The sequence below is a fragment of the Coregonus lavaretus genome, assembly GCF_964263955.1.
Source record: "Coregonus lavaretus genome assembly, chromosome: 10".
Lineage (NCBI taxonomy): Eukaryota > Metazoa > Chordata > Actinopteri > Salmoniformes > Salmonidae > Coregonus > Coregonus lavaretus.
Window position 1 is genome coordinate 30,253,539 of NC_139997.1, and position 11,887 is coordinate 30,265,425.

At 42.3% G+C, this 11,887-nt stretch overlaps 2 protein-coding genes across 3 annotated transcripts; one reads left to right on the forward strand and one right to left on the reverse strand.

The window, feature by feature from the left end:
• Nucleotides 1-794: 794 nt before the first annotated feature.
• Nucleotides 795-9,774, reverse strand: shpk (sedoheptulokinase). Its single transcript, XM_084170349.1, has 7 exons — nucleotides 9,538-9,774; nucleotides 9,220-9,361; nucleotides 8,924-9,107; nucleotides 8,548-8,700; nucleotides 2,285-2,460; nucleotides 1,801-2,001; nucleotides 795-1,663 (listed from the first exon to the last, which is right to left on the reverse strand). Exons 1-7 carry the CDS (start codon nucleotides 9,670-9,672, stop codon nucleotides 1,269-1,271), a joined length of 1,386 nt encoding a protein of 461 aa, XP_084026475.1. The 5' UTR covers nucleotides 9,673-9,774; the 3' UTR covers nucleotides 795-1,268.
• A 222-nt stretch (nucleotides 9,775-9,996) lies between these two features.
• On the forward strand, nucleotides 9,997-11,598 carry LOC311135688 (ER membrane protein complex subunit 6-like). Of its 2 annotated transcripts, none has more exons than XM_084169707.1 (2): nucleotides 9,997-10,178; nucleotides 10,344-11,598. In XM_084169707.1, the coding sequence occupies exon 2, from the start codon at nucleotides 10,380-10,382 to the stop codon at nucleotides 10,713-10,715; it is 336 nt and encodes a 111-aa protein (XP_084025833.1). In that variant the 5' UTR covers nucleotides 9,997-10,178; nucleotides 10,344-10,379; the 3' UTR covers nucleotides 10,716-11,598. The 2 variants fall into 2 exon arrangements, with proteins under 2 accessions (XP_084025833.1, XP_084025834.1); XM_084169708.1 differs by having other exon boundaries at nucleotides 10,347-11,598.
• The last annotated feature ends 289 nt before the right edge of the window (nucleotides 11,599-11,887 follow it).

Consider the following 11,887-nt stretch of genomic DNA (forward strand, 5'->3'; position numbering starts at 1 on the left):
GAACACAATTTATTTTTATCGATGGCAATATTAATGCACAAAGACACCGTGACGAGATCCTGAGGCCCATTGTCGTGCCATTCATCCACCACCATCATCTCGTGTTTCAGCATGATAATGCACAGCCCCATGTTGCAAGGATCTGTACACAAGCTGAAAATGTCCCAGTTCTTCCATGGCCTGCATACTCACCAGACATGTCAACCATGTCTGGATCAATATCTACCAACATTCCACAGGCTACAATCAACAGCCTGATCAACTCTATACGAATGGGGATTTGTCGCGCTGCATTAGGTAAGTGTTGGTCACACCAGATACTGACTGGTTTTCTGATCCACAACCCTACCTTTTTTTTAAGGTACTGTGACCAACAGCTGCATATCTGTATTCCTAGTCATGTGAAATCCATAGATTAGGGCCTAATAAATGTATTTCCATTGACTGATTTCCTTATATGAACTGTACCTCAGTAAAATCTTTGAAATTGTTGCATGTTGCATTTATATTTTTGTTCAGTGTAATTGTACCTAATTACATATTATCAGATGATTAATTACTTACTTATTGTTTTGAATGTCTCGTCACAGGGAGTTTCCTTCTCCTTTCATATAACATATAACATTCAGTTCTTCTTTCTTTCAGAACCACTTTGCAGAGCTTCCTGAGTGTCTGCCTTCTCTCAGATCTACCAACATGCTTTGTTGTTGGTGAGTCTCTGTTCCTGTGACTAACATTTTGGTCAGAAAACCTCTGCTGGTGAGAATAGACTGATATATAGTTAGAGGCATCAACAAGATTTAGGATTTATTTTACATGCCATTATAACATAACAATTGAATCATTAAGTAAAAACAGTTGTAATCATCATCAATACTAAAATCTTACAAAGGAATTATTGCTAATAACACTGATATGTAAGCTAGCAGTAGCAGAACAATGTTTTAGTTAAAATGTCAAGTGCACTAATGCAAACATGAATACAGTACATTATTTTACTGTAGTTAACTATACATTACCAATTACCACTTACTATAGGCCTAATTGAACTTTTAAGTTCATACTATAAATGTGAGACATCATTTTGATTGGAGATTGCACAATTAATTTCCAATAGTATTAATTCATAAACATGTCTGAGGATATCACTGGAATGTAAAATAAGCATGATGTTGATTTTAATAGTCACTGTTAGCCATGCAGAAAAAATACAATTCAAGTATTCAAATATGCAAGTAAACAAACAATCCCTCTGTGTGAATCATAACTCACATTCTGTCATGAAAGACTATCGCCACGCCCACAGCTGAGTCCACATCCTGTCCGTATTCCACAGGCAGAGGAAACGCCCTTTCTGCTTCCTGTCTGAGCACCGCGTTACGGGATAAGGCACTCCCACTGCCCATGATCCTTTGCACTCCAGCCTCCAGCAGGAAGACAGGGTGCATCATGGAGGTGATATTGTCCAGAACACCACGGCACACCGCTCTGGTCATGTGGCCCAGGGAGAGGTTGGAAGGGTGTATGTTGGACACCTGGCCCAGGCTGAGCAGGTCATGTCTTTCCCCCAGGATGGTAGGACTAACCCTCAGGTCACTACTGTCCACTCCAAGGGCACATCTGATCAGCTTCTCATACAAGCTGGAGTCGCTCACTTCCACCTCTATAGGTAAAAAGATTAAATAGGTGTAATGACTAAGTAGCTCTCTTGGACTTAACATGCCACCTGTAAGTGACATAAACTTACAGGGTTTGTGACTAAGTCAATGACAGTAAGTGAAAGTTTATGGATAAATTTACCTAGCTCGTTCATCCAGCCACTCAGCATGCCTACAAGAGTGGCCATCACATTCCCTCCATTGAGCGATGCTGCCACCGCCAAGTAGGAGCCATCGAAGTAGGGGAAGTAGGAGATGGAGGAGCTGGGATCAGGGATATTTGGCGGAGTGAAGTCAAGTGGCATGGCATAGGTCAGCTGGGCTGAGGTGCTTATATTGAGAACTGCAAAGAGGCACAGAAACGGTTACCTTAGTATAATCAATGATAAGGTTGAATTGAAAAAGTTAATTCTTAATCAACCCCTAGCTCTTATCATTAGCATTTAGGCACTCATGTAGATCTGAAAGATGGATAGGTGTACGCACAGAATTCTGAATTTTCCACCTAGCCTATCGGAAGGTTTAAGGTGGAGCTATTACCATATATAGCTTACACCTATCCAATCCTCTTTCAGCATTACTACTGACATTCAAAGGTCGAACTGCCCCTCTTCACCCAACTTCACCTGCGTCCGTCCTGTCAGTCATGCAGGAGTAGACAGAACACTGGAAGTCCCCCAGGGCTGCCCCTACAGGTGTGTTGGCAGGGACGCCATGCCACTCACAGCATGTCTGACCAGCCATGCAGCCAGACGGCACACACTCAGGGAGCAGGTGCACGGGAAAGCCAGCATCCTTCAGACTAGAGCATGCACACACACACACACACAAAGATACAGGTAACTGCCAAAATAACGGAAACACTTGAGTAAATGAGGGATACAAAGTATATTGAAAGCAGGTGCTTCCACACAGATGTGGTTATTGAGTTGATTAAAGGCCCAATGCAGCTGTTTTTATCTCAATATCAAATCATTTCTAGGTAACAATAAATCATTTCCTGTGATTGTTTTCGATCAAAATGGTCAAAAATAAACTAAAATAGCTTCTTAGCAAGAGCAATTCCTCAAGCAAGAATTTTGCTATGACTGTCTGGTAGTGGTCTGAGTAGGGAGGGGAAAACTGAAAACTAGCTGTTATTGGCAGAGAGGTTTGGAACTCTCTATTCTTTTTGTTCTATTAACTAATTTACCACATGGTGATGTCACCAGGCAGGCCAAAACTCCACCCCACCAAAACAGGCTGACATTTCTGGCTGTCTTTTCAAACAGCTCTTACACTAAAAGGGCATTATCATACTTTTCACAATTTCACAGTATTTTTCCAACCTCAGTGTGGAGGTATATATAAAACACAGGGAAATCACGTTTTTGATTGCACTGGGCCTTTAAGCAATTAACATCTCATCATGCTTTAGGTCATGTATAAAAATGCTGGGCAAGCCATTATTTTGGCTACCATAGCTATGACCCCATATGGCGACAATGCACCCATCCACAGGGCACGAGTGGTCACTGAATGGTTTGATGAGCATGAAAACGATGTAAATCCAACTGAACACTTATGGGAGATTCTGGAGCGGCGCCTAAGACAAGGTTTTCCACCACCATCAACAAAACAGCAAATTATGGATTTGTCGTGGAAGAATGGTGTCCTCGCCAATAGAGTTCCAGACACTTGTAGAATCTATGCCAGGGGTGGGCAAACCTTTTGTCTCAAGGGCCACACTGAGTTTTTGAAACCAAGTGAAGGGCCACATACTATTTGCGTGACAAAACATGTGAAGCCTTCATTCATTTTCACATTGACACGCAACCACTAGTGTACTGTAGGTGTACATATGCTTGCAGAACAGTCTACCCTTGTACCATCTCTACCCTTGTTTTTTGTGAACACATTTTCCACAAAATTTTCACAAAATTGATATAATTTATAACATCACAGACACAGTCAAACACGCACACGGATCCTGCATCTCTACCCTTGTAAAGTACAATCAAACTTACAGTCACAATATGCAAACTTAAAAATATATATATATTATATGAATGGACACATGCTAAATGTAACAGCAGATGTGTAAAAAAAACTATTCTCAAATTTGAGTGAAACATATGGTAAGAGCATCCGTTTCATTTGGAATGGTCTGTTTTTTAAAGAATATTAAGGAACAATTCTCATCTCCATTGTGAGACATATTTACAGTTATCCAATCACCTCAGCCCAAATCTGACTGATTAGTTATTACCTGTATCCAAGTGCATTGCTGGATAATTCTCACTGCATAACCATCACCATGAAAAAGCATAAACCTTGCCTACCCCAGTCACGGTTATTCGAGTCTTAATGTGAACAATAGGTCTGGTCACCTCTCTTGGCAAGGGCATCAAAGTCTGGTGTCATCTTTGATGTAGAGATTCTCAGAACAGCTGACAAGTGGTAATTTGTTAAATTTGACCTGTGACAGGATTTGTTGTAATTCATGACTGAGAACGTTTGTTCACACACATATTTGGACCCAAATAAAACAAGCATCCTTTGGGCGTACTTTGTAATGTTTGGAAACTTTGTTTCATTCAGTGAGCCATAGAACTGGTCTATTGTTGCTGTTTTGTACTTCTCCTTCAAAGCACTGTCACATTGGATGTCGATGAGCTCCAACTGTGTGTCTGGTGGTGCTTTCTCACTGTCGAAAGACAGGGCATGATACAAACTCCAGCTCAGTCTCAATCTTGGTGAAGTCTGAGAAGCGGCGGATGCAGGTCGATCAAAGTGCTCCTGTATGTCTCAGTGCGGCACTGCGATGTGGGCGCGTTCAGTGCCGCCAGTGTCGGGAAATGAGCGAGAGACCAGCTTTCACGTTGGAATACAGTTCATGCACAAAAACACAATTTCCCTGCAGTTTCACAATACAGTGGGGGAAAAAAGTATTTAGTCAGCCACCAATTGTGCAAGTAATCCCACTTAAAAAGATGAGAGAGGCCTGTAATTTTCATCATAGGTACACGTCAACTATGACAGACAAATTGAGAATTTTTTTCTCCAGAAAATCACATTATAGGATTTTTAATGAATTTATTTACAAATTATGGTGGAAAATAAGTATTTGTTCACCTACAAACAAGCAAGATTTCTGGCTCTCACAGACCTGTAACTTCTTCTTTAAGAGGCTCCTCTGTCCTCCACTCGTTACCTGTATTAATGGCACCTGTTTGAACTTGTTATCAGTATAAAAGACACCTGTCCACAACCTCAAACAGTCACACTCCAAACTCCACTATGGCCAAGACCAAATAGCTGTCAAAGGACACCAGAAACAAAATTGTAGACCTGCACCAGGCTGGGAAGACTGAATCTGCAATAGGTAAGCAGCTTGGTTTGAAGAAATCAACTGTGGGAGCAATTATTAGGAAATGGAAGACATACAAGACCACTGATAATCTCCCTCGATCTGGGGCTCCACGCAAGATCTCACCCCGTGGGGTCAAAATGATCATAAGAACGGTGAGCAAAAATCCCAGAACCACACCTAGTGAATGACCTGCAGAGAGCTGGGACCAACGTAACAAAGCCTACCATCAGTAACACACTACGCCGCCAGGGACTCAAATCCTGCAGTGCCAGACGTGTCCCCCTGCTTAAGCCAGTACATGTCCAGGCCCGTCTGAAGTTTGCTAGAGTGCATTTGGATAATCCAGAAGAGGATTGGGAGAATGTCATATGGTCAGATGAAACCAAAATATAACTTTTTGGTAAAAACTCAACTTGTCGTGTTTGGAGGACAAAGAATGCTGAGTTGCATCCAAAGAACACCATACCTACTGTGAAGCATGGGGGTGGAAACATCATGCTTTGGGGCTGTTTTTCTGCAAAGGGACCAGGACGACTGATCCGTGTAAAGGAAAGAATGAATGGGGCCATGTATCGTGAGATTTTGAGTGAAAACCTCCTTCCATCAGCAAGGGCATTGAAGATGAAACGTGGCTGGGTCTTTCAGCATGACAATGATCCCAAACACACCGCCCGGGCAACGAAGGAGTGGCTTCGTAAGAAGCATTTCATGGTCCTGGAGTGGCCTAGCCAGTCTCCAGATCTCAACCCCATAGAAAATCTTTGGAGGGAGTTGAAAGTCCGTGTTGCCCAGCAACAGCCCCAAAACATCACTGCTCTAGAGGAGATCTGCATGGAGGAATGGGCCAAAATACCAGCAACAGTGTGTGAAAACCTTGTGAAGACTTACAGAAAACGTTTGACCTGTGTCATTGCCAACAAAGGGTATATAACAAAGTATTGAGAAACTTTTGTTATTGACCAAATACTTATTTTCCACCATAATTTGCAAATAAATTCATAAAAAATCCTACAATGTGATTTTCTGGAAAAAAAATTCTCATTTTGTCTGTCATAGTTGACGTGTACCTATGATGAAAATTACAGGCCTCTCTCATCTTTTTAAGTGGGAGAACTTGCACAATTGGTGGCTGACTAAATACTTTTTTTCCCCCACTGTATGTCCACACCGAAAGCAAAGTCGCCCAGCCAGTCTGTGTCTTTCAATTCAGAGAATTCGTCAGCTTTACCAACCGTATCAAGGAACATACTCATCTCCCCTCTCAGTTCCCACACACAGCGAAATACTTTTCCCAGGCTTAGCCAGCGCACATTTGAATGGTACAACAAGTCCTGGTGCTCTGCTTCTGTGTCATTGAGCAGCTGAATGAACTGACGATGGTTAAGCCCACTTGCCCGTATAAAGTTGACAAGTTTTACAAGCACTTTGACAACATTTTCCAGCTTTAACACACTTTTAACATGCTTGCTTGAAAAATGACGATTGAGATTATATTAAAACAGCAACACTTTCTTGACATATCAGACTTACAGTGGGGAGAACAAGTATTTGATACACTGCCGATTTTGCAGGTTTTCCTACTTACAAAGCATGTAGAGGTCTGTAATTTTTTATCATAGGTACACTTCAACTGTGAGAGACGGAATCTAAAACAAAAATCCAAAAAATCACATTGTATGATTTTTAAGTAATTAATTTGCATTTTATTGCATGACATAAGTATTTGATACATCAGAAAAGCAGAACTTAATATTTGGTACAGAAACCTTTGTTTGCAATTACAGAGATCATACGTTTCCTGTAAGTCTTGACCAGGTTTGCACACACTGCAGCAGGGATTTTGGCCCACTCCTCCATACAGACCTTCTCCAGATCCTTCAGGTTTCGGGGCTGTCGCTGGGCAATACGGACTTTCAGCTCCCTCCAAAGATTTTCTATTTGGTTCAGGTCTGGAGACTGGCTAGGCCACTCCAGGACCTTGAGATGCTTCTTACGGAGCCACTCCTTAGTTGCCCTGGCTGTGTGTTTCGGGTCGTTGTCATGCTGGAAGACCCAGCCACGACCCATCTTCACTGCTCTTACTGAGGGAAGGAGGTTGTTGGCCAAGATCTCGCGATACATGGCCCCATCCATCCTCCCCTCAATACGGTGCAGTCGTCCTGTCCCCTTTGCAGAAAAGCATCCCCAAAGAATGATGTTTCCACCTCCATGCTTCACGGTTGGGATGGTGTTCTTGGGGTTGTACTCATCCTTCTTCTTCCTCCAAACACGGCGAGTGGAGTTTAGACCAAAAAGCTCTATTTTTGTCTCATCAGACCACATGACCTTCTCCCATTCCTCCTCTGGATCATCCAGATGGTCATTGGCAAACTTCAGACGGGCCTGGACATGCGCTGGCTTGAGCAGGGGGACCTTGTGTGCGCTGCAGGATTTTAATCCATGACGGCGTAGTGTGTTACTAATGGTTTACTTTGAGACTGTGGTCCCAGCTCTCTTCAGGTCATTGACCAGGTCCTGCCGTGTAGTTCTGGGCTGATCCCTCACCTTCCTCATGATCATTGATGCCCCACGAGGTGAGATGGCCGGCAGGGTTGTAGCTCAGTTGATAGAGCATGGCGTTTGCAACGCCAGGGTTGTGGGTTCGATTCCCACGGGGGGCCAGTATAAAAAGATATGTATTCACTAACTGTAAGTCGCTCTGGATAAGAGCGTCTGCTAAATGACTAAAATGTAAATGTAAAAAATGTGATCAAATACTTATGTCATGCAATAAAATGCAAATTAATAACTTAAAAATCATACAATGTGATTTTCTGGATTTTTGTAAAAAAAATTACAGACCTCTACATGCTTTGTAAGTAGGAAAACCTGCAAAATCGGCAGTGTATCAAATACTTGTTCTCCCCACTGTATGTCCAATATTAGTAAAAAAGTATTTTGCTGTCCATTCTTCTTTAAACACACAACATTCAGAGTCCACTTTTCTCATTTTCACAGCACTCATTTTTCACGTCAAAAGTCGTCAAGCAATGAAGTGGCTATGATGACTGAGCGCATTCTGAATCTGACTGTAGGCCCAAATACAGAGCGCGCTGCCAGGCTACAGCGACATCTATTGAAGGTTGTTTGTATATCATGGAATAAGTAATTTTAGGCCAAAAATCATAACTGAAATATAATAATATTGAATACATTTACAAAATGTCTAGCGGGCCGGATTGAAGTGCCTGGCGGGCCGGATACGGCCCGCGGGCCGTACTTTGCCCCCCCCCCCCCGATCTATGCCAAGGTGCTTTGAAGCTGTTCTGGCTTGTGGTGGCCTAACGCCCTATTAAGACACTTTATGCTGGTGTTTCCTTTATTTTGGCAGTTACCTGTACATGTTAGCTAACACACAACACAACATAACACAACACATGCATTCATATTATGTTCAGTATGTAGTATGTTAGTAATAACATCCTTTGTACTAAAAAGCATAGAATTGGTGCTAGAAGAAGAAGAAGAAGAAGAAGAAGAAGAGGATATTGTGCTCACATGTCTATGTTCCACTGGTTGGTGGCAGTGTTGAAGTAGCCCCAGCTGGCTGCATTCTGGCCAGTCATGACACAGCTCTCCAAGCCACACAGCATGGACACCACATAGTCATGAATGGTTCCTGCCACCATGAAATCAGACAGGAACCCCGGCCTGCATTCAAACACACAGTGAAAATAATAATGACAAGCTTTCTGAATCTATTAGTCTATAGAGTAAACTCCTGATAAGAGCACATAGGATAAGTGTAAACTGGGTGTAATAGACATGCACTTATCCTACATGTGTACTTATTAGGAGTCGACTGGCTGTATATGAAGTAAACCTATTCATCAAAATCAGCCCAGTCATGTAGGCATGATATAGCCCTATGTACCTGTGTTTCATGTACCAGAAGATAGTGGCACAACCAAAGCCTGTGGCTATGCTGAGATGTGAGTCTGGGTTTGGAAGTGTAGACAGGAAATCACTGTTGCAGCGCCCATCCTGCCAGGTTATTAGATGACTGGTGTCTCTAGGCCTGAAGATGTGACCGCTGTCTCCACCTAACCAATCACAGCCTGAGGGTAGACAGTGATGGTACAGGACTTGTTTGAATAAAGAGCATTGTGATTTCTACATAAAAAAATGTATACCACATAATAGTGGGTGACACACATTTTGTTGTTTTACCTGTTTGTGCTTTCCAGAAAACAACCCCATGCATTTGTCCAGACACCCCAATTCTACTGACATTCTGGAGCTTGTCTATGGGCAGAGAGGCAACGCACTCATTCAGAGTCGTTATGATTTGTACAGAGTCCTGCTCTTTGGCCTACAAAGGAAAAGCAATCATATAATATATAGTTTAGAAGAGGTCTATAAATCAATAGGATTATGCACAATTTGAGATCAAATGCACAGCAGCTTGAAAGGCTTAAACGGCTGTACATTTGAAAGACTGAAAGCTCATTATGCACGGCGATTCAGAGAGAGGTGCCTGTCACATACATGCGTTTCGTCGCTGATGATATCTGCCTTGGTTGGCAAAGAGACGCTATCCGTTACTCCTTTTGAGTGAATATCAAGTAACACGACCTTGATTGAAGTAGTTCCTATGTCTATGCCCAGTACATAGTTCGCCATGGTTGCTCCTCGGATAGCATTAGTCTCCTTAACCAATTAATAATTGTACGTTTTATCCAAAGCCCAGTGTTTGTAAACATAAGGCTCTACTATTTTGATCTCAGGCAGACACCGTAGATACCAAATTTCATTTCAAAGGAGGTCACAGGTCACAACAAATAGGTCTTAAAGATATCACAAAATGTGAAAGTAATTTAATAAATAAATAAATATGGGTGATTAAAAGTGAATAAACGAACAGATTCATCCACTGACTTCATAAAAAGCGAGCAGTTGATACAAAAATAAATGTCCCAGAATGCATTTAACAAGAAAATGGCCGATTCAGAATGACGGGTCGCATCTCCTGCGTTACTAGTTAGGTTGAATTTGCTTTCTTTCTATAATTACAGTCCAGAGCGAAGCAGTTAGTACATACATTGTTACGGAATATTACGTGTCACAAACTATGTCCCTTTGATGTGTTTGTGAAGTAAACGAAGCGCTGTATATTATTTTTTCATTCGGTGAGTTAACCGCTAGCTGCAGTCCAGATGTCAACTTAGCTACTAGCACGTTCGCTAGTAACAAAATAGGCTAGATTTACAAATGATTCAGAATTTGTTCGATATCATGAATGTATTAGGCAACATGTAATCAATAATGTATTTCGTTTGACCGCTTGTTTGCAGCAGCTGTCATCGTTGGAAATCAAATCAAGTGCAGACATGTCCTCAGTCATTATAGCAAAACGAGAGGGACCACAGTTCATCAGCGAGGTCGCTGTGAGGGGCAACGCCGCCATGCTGGACTACTGTCGGACGTCTGTGTCGGCTCTGTCCGGGGCGACAGCGGGCATCCTTGGGCTTACAGGACTGTACGGATTTATCTTCTATTTCCTCGCCTCGTTTCTCCTCTCCCTTCTTCTCATCCTCAAGGCCAGTCGCAGGTGGAACAAGTGCTTCAAGTCTCTGAGGATGCTCTTCACAGGAGGGCTCGTTGGAGGTCTTTTTACCTACGTCCTGTTCTGGACCTTCCTCTACGGAATGGTGCACGTGTACTAATAGAATTGACCAGAATGATTTTAGTTTCAACCCATGTCATATAAATTAATATTGTTTAACTGCCCATACAACTGTTTGTAGATATAGGCGATTGATGAAAGATGTTAGATGAACTGTTTATACAGCTATGTGAAGTACACTGTATATACAAAAGTATGTGGACACCCCTTCAAATTAGTGGATTCGGCTTTTCTGCCCCGGTCAACTGTAAGTGCTGTTATTGTGAAGTGGAAACGTCTAGGAGCAACAACGACTCAGCTGCGAAGTGGTAGGCCACACAAGCTCACAGAACGGGACCGCCGAGTGCTGTAGCGCGTAAAAATCGTCTGTCCTCGGTTGCAACACTCACTACCGAGTTCCAAACTGCCTCTGGAAGCAACATCACCACAATAACTTCGTCGGGAGCTTCATGAAATGGGTTTCCATGGCCGAGCAGCCACACACAAGCATAGTGCCAACTGTAACGTTTTGTGGAGGAGGAATAATGGTCTGGGGTTATTTTTCATGGTTCGGGCTAGGCACCTTAGTTCCAGTGTAAGGAAATCTTAACGCTACAGCATATAAGGACATTCTAGACGGTTCTGTGCTTCCAACTTTGTGGCAACTGCGAGCCAGACCTAATCGCCCAACATCAGTGCCTGACCTCACTAATGCTCATGGCTGAATGGAAGCAAGTCCCTGCAGCAATGTTCCAACATCTAGTGGAAAGCCTTCCCAGAAGAGTGGAGGCTGTTATCGCAGCAAAGCGGGGACCAACTCCATATTAATGCCCGTGATTTTGGAATGAGAAATTCGACGAGCAGGTGTCCATACGTTTGGTCATGTAGTGTATGTCTACGTCAGCAACGCTATACATTAATAAAATATTTCCTGTTTTCATGCACTGAACTGTGAACTGCTGCATTATGTTATTGTTTATCTCTGCTCAATTTCATCTATAGGATAACTGAATTTGCCAAGTTTTCTTGTCTAGCAGTTGATACATTTTATAATAAGCATAGATAAACATATCTAGGTTATAAACATAGTAATAGGTAGTAGGCTACAGGGTGATGTGCCTGATGCTAAATCTTTTAATGGCTATTAGCCATAAAAATGCATTACCAATACAATAATGTTTTGAATATCAAGCCAATACATTACAAACCACTTGCCTCTACTCCTTTAGTCAT

Coding starts and splice junctions, on each gene's coding strand:
- shpk (XM_084170349.1), bottom strand. CDS start 9,672: ATGGCGAACTATGTACTGGGCATAGACATAGGAACTACTTCAATCAAG. Junction 9,362..9,537: donor TCATCAGCGACGAAACGCAT/GTATGTGACAGG, acceptor TTTCCTTTGTAG/GCCAAAGAGCAGGACTCTGT. Junction 8,701..8,923: donor TTCTGGTACATGAAACACAG/GTACATAGGGCT, acceptor GTTTGAATGCAG/GCCGGGGTTCCTGTCTGATT.
- LOC311135688 (XM_084169707.1), top strand. CDS start 10,380: ATGTCCTCAGTCATTATAGCAAAACGAGAGGGACCACAGTTCATCAGC.